The sequence below is a fragment of the Ovis canadensis genome, chromosome 17 (assembly GCF_042477335.2).
Source record: "Ovis canadensis isolate MfBH-ARS-UI-01 breed Bighorn chromosome 17, ARS-UI_OviCan_v2, whole genome shotgun sequence".
In the NCBI taxonomy this organism is placed as follows: Eukaryota; Metazoa; Chordata; class Mammalia; order Artiodactyla; family Bovidae; genus Ovis; species Ovis canadensis.
In genome coordinates, this window is record NC_091261.1 from 61127356 (window position 1) to 61151899 (window position 24544).

Here is a 24544-nt window from a genome sequence, read left to right on the forward strand (position 1 = left end):
CATCCCTCTGTCACGTGACCCCTGAGACTCCCAGAGGACACGAGAGGAAACCCTGACCCTCTCCTGCTGACCTGCAGGCTCTGAGCGCCAGGTGACCAGGCACCCAGGGGATCTCGCACAAGACCCTAAAGCTAGACCAGGGACGCAGCCCCTCCAAAACCCCTGAAAAGGCTGGACCACTGCACTTAGTCTGCCCACAGACAGCATCTGCTGGCAGACAACAATGATAGTCCTGTATGTTCAGGAATCTTTGGGACTCACATATTAAAATGAGCCTTGCAACCCTCATTGGACCCAAGACAAATAAAAAAGCCATTAGGAGATGACCCCTTTGAAGGTACAACAGAAACAATCCTACCCAGCAGGGACTTCCCTCGTGGCCCAATGGTAAAGCACCTGCCTTGCAATGCAGGGGACGTGGGTTCGATTCCTGGTCAGGGATCTAAGATCACACGTGCCTTGGAGCAACTTGCCCATGTGCCGCATCTCCTGAACCTGCATGCCACAGCTAGAGTCCGTGCACCGCATCAGAAAGCTCCCACATGAAGCATGAAGAGCCTGCAGGTGACAACTAAGGCCTGATGCAGACAAATCAATCAACAAAAAAGAGAAACAATCCTGCCCAGCAAATTCTCTAACTCAAGGCCAGAGCCCCTATTCCAGAGTCTGTCCTGGACAGCACCCTGTCACCAGGCCCGCAGTGGGGGCAACCTGCCTAGGGATGGGCCACACGGGGGTTGGGTAGATGGTGGTAGAAAGGTTACTGGGAGGGTTCTCCAAGGCCACCCTCGGTCTGCAAGAGCTAAGATCCCTCAGCTTTACCGCACATGCATGGTGGGCTCAGGGCCCCCAACCCAGGACAGTCACAGGCTTCTTTGGAAAGTCCCACAATACACACTGTTCTCACTCAGAGTGGGTGAGTACACATTTTGGGAACTCTTCTGATGAACGCCAACTGTTCACACGGCAAATTCTCGGAAAGGACTCCGAGCTCCCAGATCAGACAAACCTGAGGCAAATCCCCTTCCCATTTCCCTTTGTACTTAAATCAGCATCTAAGCTTTATCTCTGCCTGGATGGTCTGCCTTTATAAGCCCAGCCGATCCATAACCCATCACATGTTGTTCATTTGCTCAGTACCCCCATTTTTGTTTGTTTGTTTGTTTTTGACTGTGCCATGCAGCTTGTAGTAGTATCTTAGCTTCCTGACCAGGAATTGAACCTGTGCCCCCTTCAATGGAAGTTCCGAGTCTTAACCACTGGCTCTCCGGGGAAGTCCCATACCCTCACTGTGCTGACAGCACTAAACCGCCCTCAGCTTCTCTCTGTATGAACCTTTTGTTGTTGTTTTTCAGTCACTAAGTTGGGTCTGACTCTTTGCAACCCCATGGAATGCAGCACGCCAGTTTTCCGGTCCTTCGCTATCTCCCACAGTTTGCTCAAACTCATGTCCGTTGAGTCAGTGATGCCATCCAACCATCTCATTCCCTTCTCCTGCCTTCAATCTTTCCCAGCATCAGGGTGTTTTCCAATGAGCTGGCTCCTTGCCTTAGGTGACCAAAGTATGAATCTTAATGAGTCAAATTAATAGCTCTTCTCTTAATTTTTAAATATTTATGGCAAGTCTGAACACTTTCCCTGAGGGTCAGGAAATACAAGCAACACGGTTTCCTGGAACTCAGGCAAGAAGACTCATTTTAACAAGGGAAGAGAAGGAAGCTGTTTTCTGGCTCTTTCATGGGCTTAGAAAACACAAACCAGCAAACCAGGGCCACACACCCCTAAGAGCCCTAGGGGCAGTCAGTGCTGGCAGTCCCATCTTGCTGTTTTCAAGTTTCCTCTCCAGATCACTCTTGAAAACAGGCAAGGTGCTTAGTCACTTCTCTGGACGTGCAAGAACTCAGCGAAGCCAGAATTAAGATAACTTTTCCTAACTTTTCCACACTCTAAATATACCAGGCACGACGATTTTATGAGCCAACTACATTAGATCTAATATATTTTTATGTTCCACTCCTAAAAAAGTGACATTCACTAGGCAAGTAGCACTAAAAATAAAAGTACAGTTGGACATTTCAGTTTTTCCTGAGATGTGTTGTTTTGCCACATACACCCCGCCCTCGCCTGCAAGGTTTCTAAAAACCCTCATCTCTTTGGCTGGGTATTAGGCTTCTGACCAGGTGGACTGGGGCGCCCCCTCCAGGGGAAGCACGATGCCAGCAGCCACACCTTAGAGTGGGCACTCCAGACTCAGTGTGATGAAACAGGATGGTTTGAGCAACAGGAAGAACTCACTCCTAGAGGCCACTCGGCTTGGCCAGTGTTGCTTCCAGAAATCAAGCCTTTGGCCCGATATCCCCTCCCTCCTGCCCCAGGGCTTCTGGGAAGTTGCCCGCTGTATATGAACAGGCTGTGTGCATCTGGTGGTTATAATTCATAACCTGCCATCAGACCGTCCGTGGATCCAAATCCAGGTAATAACAAAGCTGTGTTATGTGTTAACTCCTTTCCACGTTCTAATGAAAACACTGTGTAAAGAGCTGTATAAGGTGTTAATGTGATTCCAGTGTAAATGTTTCCTTCCTAAGGCAGGGATTCAAACAGCTTCTAGATGCAGAGAACATCTGTAAAAGCTAAATGAGTTAGGATAAGAGAAATTTTATATTTCATCTTCAAATACCACCATCTGACCAAGCGAAACTAGAAAGCTGTTTGAGAACGTGAGGTCTCTCCACTCAGTTAATCCTTGGGCCTCCAGGAGGGGAGGAAGTGAGACCGTTAGTGTGGGCCATCATCTACTGTGACTGATGTTCTTACACAAAGAGGAAATGCAGACACCCAAGAGACACTGGGGATGGCAGGGGGAACGACTTCCCCCCGTGATCCAGTTGCTATGATGCTGTTCCCCCAGTGCAGGGGACCCGGCTTCAATCCCACATGCCGTAACTAAACCTTGTTGCAGCCATATAAATAATCAGTAAATATTTTTTAAAGAGATCCATCAGGGATGTACATGCACAGAGGAAAGACACTGTGAGGACACAGAGAGAAGGCGGCCACCTGTGAGCCAAGGAGAGAGGCTCAGAAGGAAGTCACCCTGTCCACACCCCGATCTTGGACATTCTAGCCTCCAGAACATGGAGAAAGTAAATCTTTGTCATTTAAGCTCCTCAGGTCCATGCTATTTTGCTAGCACGGACTTTTGACTAATGCAGCTTGGGAAATCCTTCAGTTAGTTGTACTTTGTAATGTAACCTGTTAACAGGGAAGAATAAAATCTGACTCCATGATGGACCTGTTTCTCTTAAAGTTTGCTCACCATTGCTTTTGTTACTATAATCACTAAAAAGATGCTGCCTGTAACTGTGAGCATACATAATGGCCTGCCTTGGGGAACCTGCCCCCTCTGCCTGAGTGTTAAACTAAACAGCCTTTGTTCAGCTCACAGGATGACATTCTGACCCAGTCCACCTGGGAATGGCTGCAGGAAAGAAGAAATTAACACATCCCTTCCCCAAGGCTGGCTAAGCCAGGAAATATTTTGCAAGATTTTCAGCCTAATTTTTACTTTACTTCCTCATCTTCTCCCCCTTCTGTTCTGTAAAAGAAACTGGCATCCAGACCCTGATACCATGGTGCTCTAGGGCCCTAGCCTGCTCGGACACCTGGCTCTCTGAATTCACTATTCCTTGCTTCACCATCGTGTCTCCTGATAACTAGACTGTTATGCAGTGAGCAGATCGAGCTCGGACTCGATAACAACCCCATGTCTTTCAAACTTTTTGACCCCAACCCACTGTCAGACAGAAGTTTTACGATGCTGCCCTACACCTGCCCATCCATACCTGCACTTACATGACAGTTTGGAGAAACCACACCAGCCACTCCTAAGACCTGTGATGTGCTGATATTTCCTGTTCTCATCTATCCTGTTTCCTTCTGTCTAATATGTGGCAAGACCCATTCCTTGGGCTCATGATCCCCTCAGGGATCACTGTGCAGAGGGACCAGGGCGGCGCTGCAGAACCCCTGACCCCATGGTGATGGGGTCACAGCAGCAAGGCCAGCATGCCTCCCTCGTCTCACTTGAAGATGGATCTCTGTGTGGCATCCCACCAGGAAAGCGGGGATGAGGTGCCATCTTCACCAGCAGGGAGTCCCTGAGCAGACCTACCCCGGCCGAGTGAACCATGCATTTGGGTGCTCCTGTCGTGCCCGATGAAAACATGATGAAGAGTGGGTGGCTAAAGGGCAGTTGCTCAAACTCCAGCTGGGGGGCTTGGTCGCCTTGCCCGGTGGCCAGAAAATCCTCCAGGAACACGCTGTGGGCAGAAAGGCACAGGAGAACAATGGTGAAGGTTCTAGAACATTGGGGGGTCGGGGACAATCTGCCGAGTCCTCCTGTTCGTTCCCCTCCATGTCTACCTGGATAACAGCCTGGACTCCGGGACCCACCTGTCTGAAAGCTTTTGTGAGGGAAGGGAGAGTCAGGGCTCACGGACTACACAAACTGAAAGAAAACTCAGTGAAATTTTTGCTTTATTAGTGCCACTGACAGAGACTAAGGGCTTTTCTCCCGAGAGTCTAAGCACTTTAATATTAAACACAGCAGAGGGGGATCATTTGCAATTAACACGCCACTATTTATGTGCAAATTCTGCAGAGGAGGGGGTCTGAACTGATGCTGGAGTCCTCAGAACCCAGGTGCCTCCCATTTGCTACTCACCATCTGATTAGCAAATGCCTTGTTCCCCAGGGCCCCCAGGGGGAAGTGAGAGCCAAGTGGGCCTGAATCCTTCCGACCCCCCACCCCCATCTCCCCAGCCCCCAGGAGAAGGGAGGGGAGGAGGCGACAGGTTTAGAGATCTCTTCTGACACGTGAGGGTCACAGCAAGAAAGTGGGATCAAGGTCCCACACGAGAGTTTCTATGACAGAAATCCTGCCAGACAATGATCCTATTCTCACTGATTCCCTATATTCTGTTTACAATGGCCAGATACAAACATCTGTCCAGAAACAAGTAAGATTCAGCCCAGCTGTCGGCTCTGGCCTAAACAGCCTGTCCTCAACTGTGCCCCCAGAGCTGACTCAAAGCCTCACTGTGTGTGATCAAGGGCCACCAAAGGGGCTGTTTCCTGAGCAGAAACAGGACAGAGGAAGCTGCAAAGCCACGTTGGGAGACAAGTGATTTCTCTCTTTTGAGATCAGTAGGAAAAAATCAATCCCTGAACCCGGGCTCTGTTGCTCCACTGGTTTAGAAGAGAGAGAGGAGAGAGAGAAGAAAACAAACAAAGCTACCGTTTTGACAAATGGAACTTGCTTTCAAGGAAAGGGGAGAACTCAGTTCAACTTGGCTGGCAACAAACTGCCAACGATGATTACTCTGAAATATTTACAAACGCATGCACACTAGAGTGAAGAAGTGTGCTGGCTCATATGTGAAGGCATCCTTAAAGACGAGCCTGTCTCCTGGGGGAGGCACAGCCATTTGAAAAGGGCACCCCAAATAATTCAATTCTGAGCAGTAAATAAGCAGAGTCCTCCTCTCCAGAGTGTTAGGAAAATTATTCACTGTGGAACCCTTCAGCCAATGAAAGCCCCCACCTCCCATCCGAACCCCATTTATATAAAGAGCCCGATCTAATCAGATGCTTCACACAGAGAAAAACCTCTTCTTTCACTAGTCTATAAATCACAATAAATAGTGATGACTTTTGTTGTTTCTTCTAAAAATGAAAAGCCAAAACGGCGGTCCTGTTACAGGTATCTGCACACAGGCACAGACATGTTTATCTACGGCGTCCAGCAATGGAAAGCTGGACAGCAACAAGGCCCGATTCCCAGGGTGGACCAGCGGGGAGGGAGGACTCTCTACATTGCCTGGAGCTGAATGAAGCGGTGGATGTTAATTCTCCTGGATGCTCTCATTTTACATCAATCACCGATAAACACATACAGAAAAATAAAAGCCAGGCCACTGTGGGGCCAGCAAACCATCCTGTGTTCCTCCTGGCCTCTGTGCGTTATGGCCCCATCGATAAAACCAAGGAGGGGAGGGAGGCAGGAGCGGGGTTCAAGAGGGAGGGGACATATCTATGGCTGATTCCTGTTGATGTATAACAGAAACCAACACAATATCGTAAAGCAATTATCCTTCAGTTAAAAATAAATAAAATTTTTTTAAAGGGAGCTAAGGCTGGGTGTAATTTATCAAGGTAGGCAGGGGTCCCACAGTCTCAGGGACAAGCCCATGCCCCGGGGCTGGCCTGTTAAGGGCCTATACGTCCTGACCCAGGTGCTCCAGAAGACACAGCTCACTCCTGACTGGGCTGTCACCTGCTCTTAATGACAGACAACGTTACTGACAGCTAACTTTGTGCACACTGCTAAACCTGAGAGGAAGGTACTATTATCCCCATTTTACAGATGGGGAAACTCAGGCACAAGGCTGCTCGCTGGCCCAGGGCCACACAGCTGACATATGACCCAGAGCAGTCTGGCTGGAGGCCACAGCCTTCAGGGAGCAGTCACTTTGCTGCAGCCCCTTTCAGCCTCTAGAATCCTGGCACCTGCAGCTGTCCAGGCCACCTCTCAAGGTCACTTCAGGTGCTGCCTCCCCCTCCCACAAAGAAGCAACTGTGCTAATGTCTCACTTGCTGGGCACTGCCTGTCCCCTGACTCAGCGAGCATGGCTGTGTCTACTGGGATCAGTGGTCACAGCTCACCCTTCCCGCAGGTGTGCCTTTACCCCTGAGCTTGACTGTAAACTTGGGGACAGCACATGAGCTTTATCCTGCTCAGTGCCCGAGGAGGTGCCTGGATAGAACCACTCAGCCATGTCCACCCAAGAGCAAGGCCTCCACACCCCCTCGCTCCCTGCACATAGCACACAGCGGAACCCCACCTGTGGCTCTGAGGCTGCTCAGAGACTCCTGCCCACAGCCCAGACACAAGACTAAACGGATAGGTTTACCTGTGCAGGTAAACACATCTGATCTCAGAAGTCTCTCCTTGGGACTTTCCTGGCAATCCAAAGTTTAGGACTCTGTAACTCTACTGCAGGGGGAAGGGTTAGATCCCTGATCTGGCACTAAGATCCCACAAGCCAAGAAGCGTGTCCCAAAAAAACCTGCCTCTCTTCAGTGTTCTCTTTAAGAGAGATGAAAGGTGGACAATAAGACCTTCAGGAAGAACCACTACTTGGAGCAAATCATAATCCATTTTATTGATGCCTATTCAGAATTAAGGTGCTCACCATTTTATTCAGTGCTCAAGGCCTAAAGTCTATTAGTTTATGAATGTTAGAAGAGGAAAGGAAGATTCCATTAACAAGAGGGACAAAAAATAGGTTCTAAAATGGAAAAAAATGTATTAAGCATGTGAATGGCAACCCACTCCAGTATTCTTGCCTGAGAATCCCATGCAGAGGAGCCTGGTGGGGTCCATGGGGTCCCAAAGAGTCAGACACGACTGAGTGACTAACACCAACACCACCATTCCTTTGTACATATGCATATATATACACGTGCAGACATTTACATACAGACACCACATACATACACACAAAAGTGCACACGTGTGTGTAAACACATACACACATACACACACATACACACATGTGCACACACTTGAGACACTATTCAGAATTGCTGTGGCCAAATGGCCTGGCCCCATCCAAGCCCACCACCACTTCTGAGGGACAAGAGACAGGAAGGGTGAGGATGCCTGGGACAGACTCAGTTCTGCCACTAAGTCACCATGTGGCCCCAAGGGACTCCCTCTGGGCCCTCCAGGGCCCATCTACAGAACGATGATTTTTTTTTTGGCTGCATCAGGTCTCAGTTGCAGCACTAGGGATCTTTCCTTGTGGTGCACAGACTCTCTAGTTCTGGCTCGCGGGCTTAGTTGCTTTGCAGCATATGGGATCTTAGTTCCCAGATCAGGGATTGAACCCAAGTCCCCAGCACTGCAGTGTGGATTCTTAACCCCTGGACCACCAGAGAAGTCTCTATGGAATGACATTTAACAAAGATACCCTACACCTCCAGGATGCTCCCACTCCAACTGGAAAGAGTCACAGAACCTGCTGCCCAGTGGGTCCTTGACTGTGTTCCATATGCAATTAGTGATCAGCGTGTGGCTGGCTCACCTATTTGGAATCTTGGAGATGTCTATCTTCTCTCTGGAGGAGATGTAAGGAATCAATACCACTTTTTTTAGGTCTGGTAGTCCTAAAAGCAGGGGGAGAAGAACAAACAAGCTTACAGACCCCGACAAACTTAGTCACTGATCTTTCTTTTTTTTTATGAAACGTAAAACAACTTAGGGCTGGAACTGCTCTGTTTTTGTAGCTCACAGCTACCAGGGGCTCTTGGGAGCCCTGGGGCGGGACTCTTGCCCCTGCGCCCCGCCCCCACCCCATGCCAGCCCACACACCCTTAACGACCCGCTGCAGCTTGTCCATATGGCTGTGCTCTTTGCCGTTGTACACGACGGCCTCCACGGAGAAGATGAGCTTTGGCTGGATCTGAGAAAACCGGTCCAGAACGCCCTGGGGTAGAAGGAGAGAGCCATTGTTGCAGAGGTCCAGGGGTTCAGAATCCGCCCTCCAATGCAGGAGAGGCGAATATGGTTCCTGGTTACGAGAAGGGGACGACAGAGGATGAGATGGTTGGATGGCATCACCAACTCAATGGACATGAGTTTGAGTAAACTCTGGGAGTTGGTGATGGACAGGGAGGCCTGGCGTGCTGCAGTCCATGGGGTCGCAAAGAGTTGGACATGACTCAGCGACTGAACTGAACCGAACTAATGACCTAAGATCTCACTTGCCTCGGGGCAGCTAAGACCACCCGCTGCAAACTTCTGAGTCTGAGTAGCACAACCCCTATCCCACCCCACCCCTGCAAAAAGAAACATCATTATTGCTCAAGGAAACATTGTTGTTGCTCATCCAAAAGGCAAAATCTCCCAATAGCCCATGAGACCGATGTATCTTCAGGGAAAGAAAACGGAGCATGACCACCACGCCAGCCATGTCCCTGCATTCCTGTCACCTGGAGGCCAAGAAAGACAGCCAAGCAAACCAGACACACACCCGAGACAGGACATCACTTCACAGAAAGCATCAATGCAAAGAAACACCAGATGGACTCACAGACACACTGAGTCTATCAAATGGGAAAACAGCATGGTGTTTGCATCACCAAAATGGTTCCCCACTTTACAGAAAGAACCTTCCAACACAGCTCCTCTGGCGTACGTAAGGGAAGGCTCACCTCCCCAAAAGGAAGCTCTGTATGCAAAGTCATCCCACAGTTTGGTTCTCCTTTGATCTTCAATGACAGAGGTACCTGAATCCTCCAAATGACACTTTTTGCCAAGCAAATGGATAAACCCATTAACATGTACACTCGTAAACCAGCTCATTTGAAAAAGCAGGCTCTTCACACCCAGCAGTCTGTTTACACCACATATGGAATCACCATCCCCCTCAAGCACATCCTTCTCACTGAGAGAAGGCACACCTCTCATGCACACACAACACTGGCAGGTGTAGCCTCGAGACACACTGATACAACCTGCACGCAGTCCTGAGGGTGACAGGTACAAGCTCTCACAGTCTCCCCTCCAGCTCCCCTTCCAGCCTGCCAAATTCAGACTATGGCAAAGCCATCTTCACTCACAAAAACAGCATCTGGGAAGGCATCACTGGACTCCGGACTCCTGGACCAGCATTCCTGGTCCCTCACATGTAAGCCCAATGTAGCAGCTCAAGGTCAATGCCTGGGGCTACTCCAGGGATGTCAGAACCTCTGTGTGAGGATCTGATGGACAGGGTCTCCACCCTGGCTGCAGGATACAGGCCACCTGTGGCAGGACAATTAATTAAACTCACCAGGTAACTAATTAACTGGCCTGGAGTGGGCCAGGCGCTGCTTCTCAGAGTTTTCCAGGAGTCAGCAAAGCATGTGCTTAAGACAAGGGGAAACCAGGGACCCTAGGAATGGTCTTGGTAACAACAGTGTGGAGGTGGCCTGGCAATCTGGGCTTTCACAAGCCCCTCAGATGATTCTAACGCATGATAAAATTTGTGACTCTCTGAACTACAGAGTGAAGAACTGAGATTCTACTTTCAACGTCATCCATTTTCAAGACACAGTGCCAGGCAAGCAGAGTTCCTTGTCCTTAGAACATACAATCTATCTGGCAGAAAAGTAGCAAAGCAATTAAATGTTACTGTTTCTAATTTCCAACTGCTTTCAGTGAACTAAGCTCATCCTTTAGGTAGCCAGGAAAACAAAAAGAGAGAAGAAAGGAAGGAATAAAGCCATAAGGAAAAATTATTGATGGATTTGATCAATAAAACCAAAATCTTTCTTCCAAGAAGATCAATAAAATAAGCCTCTTGACAAATGTGATCAAGACAGATAGTATTTCTAGCTAACACTTACACGGTACTTATCACGTATCAGACACTGTCCTGGGCACTTTATACTAATATTCACTCATTCAGTGCCCTGACACAGCATTATTGTCCCCACATTACAAATGGATAGACTAAGGCCTACAACCATCCAAAGTCAGAAATCACACTTTACTACAGAAAGATTAATCAATGACAAAGCACTATGTTCAGTGTTGTTAACAAATTGCCAAAAGCCAGATGAAGTGGATGATTCCCCAAGAAGACATAAATTTATCAAAAACCGATCCAAAAAGCAGCAGAATACCCAAAGAGACAATAACCATGGGAGAAAAAACAGTCAAAGGTCCACCTCTGAACACAGACACCAGGGAGGGACAGAGCTGCAGGCAGGTGTCGCCCCACCCTTAAGCGCCAGACACCCGGGAGGGACAGAGCTGCGGGCAGGTGTCGCCTCATCCTTAAGTACCAGAACATTCCCTTTATACAAACCATTCCAGAAGACAGACAATGACAGAGAACAAGCAAACAGAAAAAGAGATTACAGACCAATGTAATTTACTACACTAACAGATTAAAAGGGGGAAAGCTTCCTCACAAAAAGCTTTACTAAACTGGACACTTCCTCACTGACAGACAGTGTCTCACCGAAATCTATGGCAAATACATTGCTCTTGATGGAGGAGAATCCTGGTAGGACATCCCAGGCAGTCCAGGTTAGGACTCCACACTTCCACTGCAGGGGGCCCAGGGTCAATCCCTGGCTGGGAACTGAGATCCAGAATGCCGCAGCATGGTCAAAAAAAAAAAGCATCCTGGCAAAAAGCAGAAACCAGCTTCCGTGCCCACACTGCCATGGTGTCCTGGAGTTCCAGCCAAGCCAGGAGCTAGCAGAAAGGAGCCGAGAACCAGGCAATAGAAATGGCTATGCTGAAAAAGGCCAGTGAGAACCACCAGGCGAACCAACAGAACTGGGTTAGGCAAGGTGGCCATGTACAAACTCCACAGAGCGGCACTTCCCTGGTGGCCCAGTAGACCCTGCACTTCTACTACAGGGGATTCAATCCCTGGTCGGGTACTAAGATCCCGCATGCCAAGCAGGGCATGGAAAAAAATGAGAGACAGAGAAAACAACAGCAAGCTCCACATAGCAAAATAAACAATATTCCTGGACCCCAGGGTTTTAAGAGGGGTGGAGAGTCCTCACTTAAGCTGGGAAGAAAATTTTTGCCAATGAAAACATCTACATGTACTGAGCATTCAACATCCACCTTTCTAGCTGGTGGCAGTCACTCACGCATCTGACTTCCCGTCCCCAGCAACAGGCTGGGGCTGTGATCAGCTCTACATCCTTGCTGAGGCAGGACCAGCATCATTTGCCCAAAGCTTCACAACCTGCCAGCAGCAGAGTTGGGGTTGCAGGCTGCTCCATCTGCCACGGGGGCTGGTGCTCTTAACCACGGCAATGCCTCTACTAAGGAAAGACTGACCCTTGGGACAGGAAAGCCATCGGGCAGCAGCAGAGAGCCAGGGCTGGGGTCCCCACAGACTGAATAGGGGGAGGAAGCAAGAACCATAGCCAGAGCATCCCAGGATGCCTCCAGACAGCACCTCCGCTCAGGGGCATCAGGGGAGCAGGCTTCACAGTCAGGTGGAAGGGGAGCAGCCGTGCTGAGCTGAAGGTGCCACGAGAAGAGCCCGGGGCAGGGGGAGCCAGCCCAGGGAAAGGAAAGAACTTCTAGAAAGTCTGGGGCCAGGGAGGAGCAGGATGGGGCCAGACAGGAGCCCTGGAAGAAGGCAGAAATTTCTCCATGACACCTAGCATCCTTCTGGTGGACTAGCCCACACAGGTAGAAGGATCAGAGAGCAGTGACCTGAAGCTCAGACATCACGGAAGTGACCCTTGGTCACAGAGAGAAAGAGCAGACAGCAAAGACAACAAGTGTTTCAGAACCAGGGGTCAGAACAGGGCACCATGGACAGACTCAGAGACCCCATGACATGGTGGTGAGGTTCCTGGTGGGTCGAGCTGGGATCTCTGAGCATCAGAAACCAGCTGCTGGCCTATTCCAGTCCAGGAGAGGGCTGCTCAGTCGTGACTGCTCTCATGTCACAATGAAACGAACACACCTGTGATCATGCAGCTGACCTGATAGGGTGCTTAGCAACCAAGCCAGTGCTGTAACCAACAGCCGGGCCAGTACTGGATCACTTGGACTGCCACCCAGAGTGAGAACAGCCCTCCTATTTATGTTCACGCACGTAAGTGTGTGCACAGGTACACACATACACACACGCAGCAACCTGAAAGCATTCTGTAAGAGGGAGGGAGACAAGCTACTGGCCTGGCTCTTGGATGCATGGATATCAGAGACTGGACTGCCCCAGTGTCTCTGAAAAAGTCACCCATTCAAAGGTAAACAGTGACACAAAGGAAAAACCAAATGTCAACACACACAGGACCTGGAGGTCTTGGTGAGGCTGGAATGTTGAGGACCTGAAGAACAAGCATCCTACCCACCTGGAGATGTCCCTGAGCCCACTGTGGGAGGTATCCAAGCAGAGAGGGTGGGAGAAGTGGAAAGGATGGGAGGAAGGGTGAGGTGATGGGCAGGGGGAGGGCAGACCAGAGCTAAGGGGTGTCAAGGGAAGTAAGGAATGGCCCCCAGCATCCTTGAGCAAAAGCAGCATCCCCACCCTGCCCCAGAACAGCCCACGCAGACAGGCACGCAGCTTGGCAACAGAGGGGGTCCTGTCATCACCAGCCTGGCCAGGCAAGGAGAATTCATCCATGGACAGGAGAGTCCACATGTATGCAGACCCTGCCCCCATAACTGTAAACTGCCCAGTAACTATCCCCCATGCGTGTGCCACAGGACTAGAAACTACTTCATAGTCACTAACACTGTAACCCCGTCACAAAAATAAAAAGTTAAAATCAGCATTTGCAAGAGAGTGACAATTTTCCCTTTATTATACGGATTTTCAGTGATCTGCAACAGAAAATGAGCCAAAGTAGGAAAGACATTTGTACTTCACTGCAAATTTCAGAAACGGACCCTTTACTGACACTGGGAGGACCATCTAAATATGGTGATGCCAGAAATTGAGAACAGTAGCCTCTTTTTTATTTATTTGGCCGCACCGGGTCTTAGTTAAGACATGCAGGATCTTTAGTTACAGCATGTGGGGTCTAGTTCCCTGCTGCTGCTGCTAAGTCACTTCAGTCGTGTCCGACTCTGTGCAACCCCACAGACGGCAGCCCACCAGGCCGCCCCGTCCCTGGGATTCTCCAGGCAAAAACACTGGAGTGGGTTGCCATTTCCTTCTCCAGTGCATGACAGTGAAAAGTGAAAGTGAAGTCACTCATTCGTGCCCAACTCTCAGCGACCCCATGAACTGCAGCCTTCCAGGCTCCTCCGTCCATGGGATTTTCCAGGTAAGAGTACTGGAGTGGGGTGCCACTGCCCAGGGATCAAACTCGGGCCCTCCACCCTGGGATCACAGTCTTAGCCACTGGACCACCAGGGAAGTCCCCAGGAGGCTCTTTTTTAAGTAAAGATTTGCACACTGCTGAAGAGGGCCGTCGCAGGCCCATAGGACTCCCCTTTCCCACCCCAGGCCCCATCTTATCATTAACTCTCAGGGTTTCCTGCAGGTTTTAGCTACTGGAAGAGAACAGAGAAGATACTTGAGGCTCTGGGGTCACTGCTTTCTACCAGGTCCTTGTTGTGTTTAGTTGCTCAGTCCTGTCTGACTCTTTGCAACCCCATGGACTGTAACCCACCAGGCTCCTCTGTCCATGGGGATTCTTCAGGCAAGAATACTGGAGTGGGTCTCCACACCCTCCTCCAGGGGATCATCCCAACCCAGCCAGGGATCGAACCCAGGTCTCCCGCATTACAGGTATATTCTTTACCGTCTGAGCCACCAGGGAAGCCCACGGGTATCAATGCCCACATGAGCAAGTGCTATGGTCCAGGTTACTCGGACCAGGGCTTCCCAGACACAGGGCTCACCCTTGGGAGCTAAGAGGTGGTACCAGCAGCCGGGGCACCCTGAAGTCACCAGGCTGATACATGAACTGTCAGCTGCTCAACACTCACTCCTGAAGACTGTACATATGACCATCTGCCTCTGGCTCTACACCAGGGGCTCAGCAAAATGAGGACCACCTCCCAGAACTCAGGGCAAAGTGAAGCATCTTAGTAGAAAGATATCTGGCCCTGTCATTTTCTGATGGAACGGAGGGCTCTCCCCAGACTCAGGCCGTTGCATGGCAAAGATTTCCCTGAATCAAATACGCTGAAGGTCAGGGTCAGAGCAGAGCCACGCTGCCATCTAGTGCGCACGTGCGTCTGACGACAGCCGCCAAGTCAGAAAACCAAACCAGCCTCAACCCAGGGAAGGAATGCCTGGGACGCCCTCCAGCGTTACCCACGGGCTGCGTCCTCTACACTACAGGACCTCGGACCAGAGTCGGCCAGAGTGGCCTGTGGTGGTGACATTCCGCACAAAGCAGACTCATGAGAACAGGCATGGGGTCAGGGCCAGCTGCTGATGCTACAAACAAGTGCGAGGTGACCTGTCCCCTAATGCCGCCCCGCCCTGCACCTGGAGGCTGAGAGCTGCCACCAGAGGCCAACTCAGGCCCTCTACTCTCTGAAGCTTGTGACGCCCTCAGGCACGAGCTTCAGTCAGGCTCTAGAAGGCCACAGCCACACCCCTCCTGCCACACAGAGCTCTGCCAACATCTTTACAACTGCTTACAGGTTCCAATTCACTCAAAAACACCCACCCCTCTGGACTTCGCTGAAGGTCCGGTGCCTAGGACCCTGCGCTCACCATGCAGGGGGCCTGGGTTCAATCCCTGGTCAAGGAACCAGATCCCACATCAGGAACATCTGACATTTACTGAGCTCGGGGGCGGGTCGAGCGCTGTCCCAGCCCTAGATGAGCTCTGCTGCTGTCCTCAAGCCTCCTGCGGTGTGCCCCCAGGAATGGGAACCAGGAAGCAGCAGAGCCCGACTCAAACCCAGGCAGGAGCCTGCCTGCCGGTAACCTCCATGCCACGTGGCTTCTCCAACCCCGAGGCACCTTCACCACTTCCAGGCAACACAGCTCAAGGGCTGCTAACAGATCCAAGGACAACAGTGCCCAGGGACTGGCTCCCACAAGGATGGCCCAGTCCCAAGCACACGTGGCCTCACGGAGGGCCTTGAGGATCAAGAAGTCACCCCGGAGCTTCAATCTCAAGTCGGTCCTGGCGGGAGGCGATCTGGCAGAGGCCCAGCAAAGCCCCAGGAGGCACAATCATGGCCACCAGCAATGAGGGCCGAGATGACCACCCTCTCCCTGAAAGCAGGGCTCAGTCCTCACCCCATGGGGCCAGGACTGGCCTCGGCCAATCACTTCACTGCTCCAGGCCTCCATGTTACAGAGCCACGTCTATCCCTCCTCTGTGCGGTGCAGGGGAAAATAAGAAATACTGTGAAATCTTTTCTAGAAGAGCGAGCCTCAGGACAGACATCGGTGTCAAGCTCACACCCAAAATGCCTGGCCATGGAGCAGGCACATGGGTCACAGAGCAAGGCTGAAAAAGCTCCATCACTGCATCTATGGTCCAAGTGTATCAACCCTCCCACGTCAATCACAGGCCCACACGGTCTACACTTGTCTCATGAGACTCTCTCTTTCCACTGCCCCTGCCTTACACATGAGGATAAACAACTCGCCCAGGGATGCACAGGCAGCAAAGCCAGGCCAGCCCTTGGCCCCTGGGCTGCTCTGACGGATGCCCAGAGCTGGGGCCATGCCCAGGGCAAAAGAAGAGCAGTCTCGGAAGATGCCCACTGTGTCCTCTAACAGGGGACTGTGCGCATGCCTCCTGAGGGTCCCTCAGCCCCAAGGCTCTGCAACCAGAAGAGGTCCCTGATCGGGAAGTAGAGAGTCCCAGAAGTCCTGCTCCACTGTTTCTTCCTTCCCCATGTGGGGCTCAGCTTCCTGCCCCTGCCTGGGTCACTGTACAGCTGGTGCATCTTGGTCCCTGGTATCCTCCAGGTTTAAGGAAATAAAAAGGCTCAACCCACTCCCACATAGGGTGCAAAGCTCAGACTCAAAGTAAGAGATAAGGGCTTCCCTGGTGGCCCAGTGGTTAAGAATCCGCCTTGTAACGCAGGGGACACCGATTTGCTCCCTGGTCTGTGAAAATCCCCCACACCACAGACCAACGAAGCCCATGCGCCCACAACTATTGAGCCTGTGCACCTAGAGCCCACGCTCTACAATAAGAGGAGCCACCGAAATGAGAAGCCTGCTCACAGCAACCAAGAGTAGCCTCCACTCACTGCAACTACAGAAAGCCCTCATGTAGCAATGAAGACCCAGCGCAGTCAAACATAAATAAATAATTTTAAAAATACTTTTTAAAAAGAGATCAGAAATGGCAATGTTGGAGGCCTTGGAGGAACTTCTGTGAACAAATCTGGAAAACAGTCTGCAGAGGATAAACATCAGAAAACTTCATGTGGGCATGAAGTCACCAGGGCAGTGGTCGGGCACTTCTTACTGAATGCTCAGAACACTGCCCATCACATGTAACACACTAATGTAGCCAATACACATGGCTGGACGTGAGGAATATTAAAGAAAGGAAGGAAGAATCATTTACTTGTAGGCTTAAGAGAAGATTCGGCTCTGGACTCTCCTGATGGCCCAGTGGTTAAGACTCCACCTGCTAATGCAGGGGTCACGGGTTCAATCCCTGGCCCAGGAAGATCCCTCATGCTGCGGAGCAGCTTAGCTCATGCACCTCAGCTATTGAGCCCACACACCCTGGAGCCCCTACTCTGCAACAAGAGAAGCTATTGCAATGAGAAACCTGTGCACTGCCAACAGAGGAGCAGCCCCGGCTCGCCACAACTAAAGAAAGCTCAAGAGTGGCAATGAAGACCCAGCACGGCCAAAAGTAAGTTAATTAATTAATTTAAAAAAACATTAAGCTCCTTCTGGCTCCTCCTCTCCCATGGATCACAAGTCACTGGCTGGGGAGACAGGAAGTCATAGTAAAGCTGTTTTCCTCCCCATCTTGCTGGTCCCACCCTGCAGCTGCCCACACCCTGACCCAATATATCAGGCAGAAATCACAAGGAATGATCCCCTGCAGGGGCAGCACATGCAGGGCACTTGAGGGGACCCCGACTCACATTCACGCCGAAGTCTGGGGACGTGGAACTCCAGATGGCCCCAATGCTCGCAGCCGCCAGCATGGCCTCCACGGCATGCGCACTGTTGGGCAAGTAGCCTGTGGAGAGGACACAGGGAGAACGCTTGGTCAGGGTGTGAGGATGCAGACTTTCAAAAGCACCTCCCAGAGCCAGGCGGGAGTGGGGAGAGGGGCTGGCTGTGAACGGCTCACAGAGTAGGGCCAGGCCCACCCCACCCACCTGGACAGCTCCTGCTCGGATGCTGCAATCACCTGCTGCCAGCCTGACTGCTTCCTGCCATCACCCCCTCCAACCCACTCGGATCAGTGACCCCTACAAGATCCGGCCTGGTCTCTTCTCCCTCCGCTCTGGCACTCACTCTGGGCTCAGTCATAATAGGCTGCCTTCAGTTCTTCAGTTGTTTGAAGCGCCTGCTGCCTCAGGGCCTGCATGGGTTGCATGAGCTGTCTAGACACTCCCACCCACACCAGCCCTCCCTACTGGGCACGCACGCATCCTTCAGCGCTGAATGCAAACGAAACTCCCTCAGGTAAGCCTTCTCCAAGGGCACTCCATGAACTCAGGTGCCCTGGCCAGTCACCCATAAAGCATGCCATATTTCTCCCTTGCCAGATTTACCATAATAATCACCTAAGGAAAATCCTAACTGGCAACTTATAACTGGTTCTCTTGCGAGGACTGGGACTTTGACTGTCTTGCTCTCTAGTTTACCAAATGCCTTCTGTCACACCCTGCAGATCAAGGCCCTGTGGCCGGCTGGTGGGTGGATGTTTGGATGGAGGGAGGAGAGGAGAGGCTGTAGGGGAATGAAGACAGAGCAGAGACATATACAAGCCTGAAAGGGGCTCAGGCCCGTCTTCAAGAAGGAGGCTAGGCTTCTACAGTAATAGAGGCAGAGAACCTTTATAGCCAAAGAGACTATGATCGATTAAACAGATTGTCTTAAATGCTCCAGAGGAAAGGATCTGTGCACAAAGCAGCCAGGAGCAGAAGGGCCAGGGCCTCCTCCGAGCACGGCTCCCTGGTTATACAAAAACCCTCTCTGCTTCAGCACCCCAGGCGTCCTGGACAGCTCTCCCCCTGCTCCTCCTCCCGCAGCTCTGAATTGCCTATTTGACAACAGTGGTGGGAACTTCCATTTCTATGCATTCACCACATCTCCCAGGCTGGGTGTTAGAGGGACATGAGCCCTACATCGCTCACTCAGCACCCAGGCTCCACCCAGCCCTGGCACATGGCAGACCCGTTGACAGGCATCTGCTGCCGAGGAAAGAGCTGGCTGTGAATGCAACTGACATGTCTCCACCGTGCCACGGCCTGAGGCAGGGTGAGACTCACCACCCAGGGAGGTTGTGTGACCCTGCTGGCTCTGACACATGGCCAGGAGATACCCAATCCACAGATGAGGGAGAGTCGTGAGCAGCTCTAACTTCATCCGCAAAGCTCTCCAAGCGTTTCCCCACACAAGCCCCTCTGCACTGAGGCTTCCTCTGACACATGGCCAGGAGATACCCAATCCACAGATGAGGGAGAGTCGTGAGCAGCTCTAACTTCATCCGCAAAGCTCTCCAAGCGTTTCCCCACACAAGCCCCTCTGCACTGAGGCTTCCTCTGACACATGGCCAGGAGATACCCAATCCACAGATGAGGAAGAGTCGTGAGCAGCTCTAACTTCATCCGCAAAGCTCTCCAAGCGTTTCCCCACACAAGCCCCTCTGCACTGAGGCTTCCTCTGACACATGGCCAGGAGATACCCAATCCACAGATGAGGAAGAGTCGTGAGCAGCTCTAACTTCATCCGCAAAGCTCTCCAAGCGTTTCCCCACACAAGCCCCTCTGCACTGAGGCTTCCTCTGACACATGGCCAGGAGATACCCAATCCACAGATGAGGAAGAGTCGTGAGCAGCTCTAACTTCATCCGCAAAGCTCTCCAAGCGTTTCCCCACACAAGCCCCTCTGCACTGAGGCTTCCTCTGACACATGGCCAGGAGATACCCAATCCACAGATGAGGAAGAGTCGTGAGCAGCTCTAACTTCATCCGCAAAGCTCTCCAAGCGTTTCCCCACACAAGCCCCTCTGCACTGAGGCTTCCTCTGACACATGGCCAGGAGATACCCAATCCACAGATGAGGAAGAGTCGTGAGCAGCTCTAACTTCATCCGCAAAGCTCTCCAAGCGTTTCCCCACACAAGCCCCTCTGCACTGAGGCTTCCTCTGACACATGGCCAGGAGATACCCAATCCACAGATGAGGAAGAGTCGTGAGCAGCTCTAACTTCATCCGCAAAGCTCTCCAAGCGTTTCCCCACACAAGCCCCTCTGCACTGAGGCTTCCTCTGACACATGGCCAGGAGATACCCAATCCACAGATGAGGAAGAGTCGTGAGCAGCTCTAACTTCATCCGCAAAGCTCTCCAAGCGTTTCCCCACACAAGCCCCTCTGCACTGAGGCTTCCTCTGACACATGGCCAGGAGATACCCAATCCACAGATGAGGAAGAGTCGTGAGCAGCTCTAACTTCATCCGCAAAGCTCTCCAAGCGTTTCCCCACACAAGCCCCTCTGCACTGAGGCTTCCTCTGACACATGGCCAGGAGATACCCAATCCACAGATGAGGAAGAGTCGTGAGCAGCTCTAACTTCATCCGCAAAGCTCTCCAAGCGTTTCCCCACACAAGCCCCTCTGCACTGAGGCTTCCTCTGACACATGGCCAGGAGATACCCAATCCACAGATGAGGAAGAGTCGTGAGCAGCTCTAACTTCATCCGCAAAGCTCTCCAAGCGTTTCCCCACACAAGCCCCTCTGCACTGAGGCTTCCTCTGACACATGGCCAGGAGATACCCAATCCACAGATGAGGAAGAGTCGTGAGCAGCTCTAACTTCATCCGCAAAGCTCTCCAAGCGTTTCCCCACACAAGCCCCTCTGCACTGAGGCTTCCTCACACTCGCTTCTGGGAAGCACAGTCCCCAGTCCTGGTAACTGTCATCTGGTCAAATCAGTACTCTAGCTGCGACACTCAAGAAGCGGGGTGGCTGAGGGGCGTGGGGTGCCACCCAGGACCAGCCTGATGTTGAGGAGCCAAGAACAAGGGAGCAGACGTCCCCCAAAAAAGCATGGCCAAGAGGTGCCCCCATATACCCTGTTTTCTGTTTCTCCTTCTCAGAAGTGTTTCCTTCAAAGGGAGATTTTTTTTTTTTTTAATAAAAATAGGAGGGAAGAAAAATCACTGGAGGGTAGAAGAGTCTCTTGAGTTCCTTTTCTAGGCAGATTAAACTAGAGCGAGAAAAACCCAAGATATTGTGGTTTCAACCACAAAATGCCTGCTCGGACCCAGTACTCTCACGCAGTCATCCAATAAAATACTCATTCTACGCTACTGTGTGCCAGGCGCCCCGTGGACTGAGGTGGGGCCGTGAACAGAAGACAAAGCCGCGTCCTCTAGTCCCGGAGGAGGACCGACAGACAGACATGTGCACACACATACAAATAATCCCGTGATTTCAGGGAGCCAGTAAGGCGACAGCTGTAAATGGGTGCAGAGAGAGTGGCAGTGGATTTCTGCACAGGAGGCAGGGCCGGCCTCTGGGCAGAGACCTCAGTGAACCAGGGCGAACCCTTGGATCTACAGGGGAACATTCCATCCAGGGCTGAGACAGGCCCAGTCAGCTAACACTTAGTGAGTGCTCACTGCACACCCGGCTCCATCATCTGAGAAGGAGTCTCAGGGTCCAGCCCTTTCACACGGCTTACCCCAGGGTAAGGTCACCCTCTCTGCAAACACACGCCAACCGCCAACTTTCAGTGAGACCCCCGGGAGAGGGGAGATGGGTAACGGTTATACCAACATGCCCAGTGGCTTCTCCTGCTGACACCCTGGCCTGTGGTCCTGGTCCCATGACCCCTGGGGGCAGGGAGGGCAGCCTCACAGCTGGACCCCCCTCCCAGGCCTCATGGACTTTAGAGCCAAACAGAGGAGACTGATGATCGAATAATCACAAAAACCAAACAGAAAATTACTTGGGTTGGCCAAAAAGTTCGTTCCGGTTTTTCTGTAAGCTGTTTGGCCAACCCAATACCAGTGACACATTCTCTGAAGACAGAGGATGACATGCAGACAGAGGATCCAATGGGGGCAACCCAGGGGCTTCCCTGAGTGACACTATTTGCAGGTAAAGTTACAGGCCAGCGGGAGGAGGCTGGCTCCCCACAAAGGATCTGCTGGACACTTCGGAGGACAGCAGTCAGGGAAGGACTGAGGAAAGGTGAGGGTGTGAGGAGGCAGGGAAGGAAGCAAGAATGCAAGGCCTGTGCAGACCTGCCCCTGGGGGGCAGCAGGAGCTAGTGAGCTTCGGAGCAGGGGACAGACACCCTCAGTGCCACGGGGGTTGGTGCCTTGAGCGAAGCCGTGTGGCCAGAGGACAGAGAAGCTCTCTCTTTTGGTTTAAGAATGAGATCTGATGTCTGATCCTGGAAGGAATGACTTAAACGCTGACCCCAGCATCACAGCAAAAAGCACAAAGAACCCCAGCTGGCTGTGGACTGGAAATTGTCCCTGGACGCCTCCTCGTTACTGGCCCCACCCGGGATGCTGGAGGATGGGCAGGACTGAGAAGGCACACCTGACTTCTCACCCACGAGACACTGTACAACCAGTCAGGTCAGCCTCTCTGCCGCCCTACTTAAAGATGAAGAAACTCGAGGTCCAGGGGAGGAGGAAGTTCTCGTTCAAACCCACAGGCCCAAAGGCAGCACCAAGTACAAAAAGAAAGCCACCTGACTCCAGGGAGCCTGGTACCCTCGAAGCTGCTAAACAAATTCTCACCAGGAAGGACTACATGGGAGAAACCACGCTGAGTGAGAAAACCCTGGTGGGGATCCCCAGGGACAGTGTAGCCACCCGCCTGGCATGAGGAAGCTGGGGCCCAGGGGTCCTGCTCCTATGCTGTAGCACCAAACAGTTACAATCAATTGTTTAACAGATCTGTGATGAGATGTCCTGGCCATGAAATTTCATGCCTCATTATTAAGTAACTCGGGGATTTCCATGGCGGTCTAGCAGTTAGGACTCCACTCTTTTGCTGCCGAGGGCCCAAGTTCAAGCCCTGGTCAGGGATCTAAGAACCCACAAGCAGCATGGCCCAAAAATAAAAAAATAAAAGTTAACTCCTTATTTAAAATAATCTCCAGAGGCCAAGTATTTTCACATACTTTATGTTAACAACCTTGTGAACTGAAGCTGTCTGCATGCATGCATGCTAAGTCACTTCAGTTGTGTCTGACTCTTTGCAACCCTAATGGACTATAGCCCTCCAGGCCCCTCTGTACATGGGATTCTCCAGGCAAGAATACTGGAGCAGGCTGCCATTTCCTTCTCCCGGGGATTAAACCTGAGTCTCTTGCATCTCCTACAATGGCAGATGAGTTCTTTACCACTAGCACCACCTGGGAAGCCCTCTCATTTAAATCAACAACCAGTTTTTTATAATGAAATTCTTTCCACATTAAAAAAAAAAAAATGAATTGGTGAATTTTCTCCCCTGGACCTCGGTTTTTCATCTGGGAAACGAGCAGGTTGGCGGCACCACCCGTGACATCTGTGCGGTGGAGGAAATCTGTCAGGTGAGTCTCCACTGATAAAACTCCCTCTGCTGGGTTTTCGGGATCAGTCTACAGTCATGTCAATACAAGCAGCGGAAATCACAGCCTGGAAACTATCCTCCGAAATTCCTCCGAAAACCAGTGCATTGGAGGTGGGCAGACACAGAAAATGCAGCAGCCAGCTTTTCCCAGCCTTGGAAGAGTCAGTGGTAAAGAACCCAACTGCCAATGAAGGATACATGAGACTCAGGTTCGATCCCTGAGTCACGAAGATCCCCTAGAGAAGGAAATGGCAACCTACTCCAAAATTTTTGCCTGGAGAATCCCATAGACAGAGGAGCCTGGCAGGCTACAGTCCATGGGGTTGCAGAGAGTCAGACATGACTGAGCATGCACGCAACTGATGAACTCTCTGGCTTGTGTTTCATTTAAGGACTACATTTTGGAACCTCCCTGGCAATCCAGTGGTTAAGACTCAGTGCTCCCAAAGCAGGGGACCCAGGTTCAATCCCTGGTTAGGGAACTAGATTCCACATGCCACAAGTAAGAGTTTATACGCTACAACTAAAGATCCTATGCATCACAACTAAGAGTGGGCACAGTCCCATAAATAAAATTTTTTTTTTAAAAAAAGGACCATGTTTCATTAAAAAAAAATACATAGCTGTGAACACTGGCTCCCACTCAGCATGAAGACACGCTCACGCTGGGGCTGAGAGCCGAGGACCCTCACAGCCCAGCTCACTCCCGCCAGGCCATACTTTCAGTGATCATCCTTCCTGGTCTAGTTTGTGCAGCACACGGAAACACAAGGCCATGGGCAACCTGACCCAACTCCACCGCATTTCTTCCCAGCCACTCCCCTGTTCCCACAGTGACAGGAGCCAGAAATACCCACCAACGACCCGGTCTCCTCTCCTCACACCCATCTTCCTCATCGCTGCTGCAAACAAAGCCACCTGTTGCCGCAACTCTTCAAAAGTCACCTTCGCAATCTCCTCCTTGCCTTCCCCTGGGAAGAGCAGAGGGATAGGTCATCCATGGACTGTCCTCTAAAGAGAGGCTCTGATCTTCGAAAAAGACACATGCACCCCAATGTGCTTAGTAGCACCATTCACAATAGCCAGGACATGGAAGCAAGCTAGATGTCCATCGACTCATGAATGTATAAAGAAGATGTGGTATGTATACACAATGAAATATTACTCTGCCATAAAAAAGAACAAATTAGTCAGTTCCAGTGATGTGGATGAACCTAGAGCCTGTTATACATTGTGAAATAAGTCAGAA

At 51.3% G+C, this 24544-nt stretch overlaps 1 protein-coding gene across 1 annotated transcript in view; it reads right to left on the minus strand.

The window, feature by feature from the left end:
• Positions 1-24544, minus strand: part of AACS (acetoacetyl-CoA synthetase) — a 54757-nt gene that overhangs the window by 19107 nt on the left and 11106 nt on the right. Inside the window, exons 4-8 of the mRNA XM_069557398.1 lie at positions 24153-24266; positions 17633-17730; positions 8438-8552; positions 8151-8232; positions 4175-4322 (exon numbers count right to left, since the gene is read on the minus strand). Of these exons, the coding sequence (XP_069413499.1) occupies positions 4175-4322; positions 8151-8232; positions 8438-8552; positions 17633-17730; positions 24153-24266 (557 nt within the window). The remainder of the gene's footprint in view (positions 1-4174; positions 4323-8150; positions 8233-8437; positions 8553-17632; positions 17731-24152; positions 24267-24544) is intronic.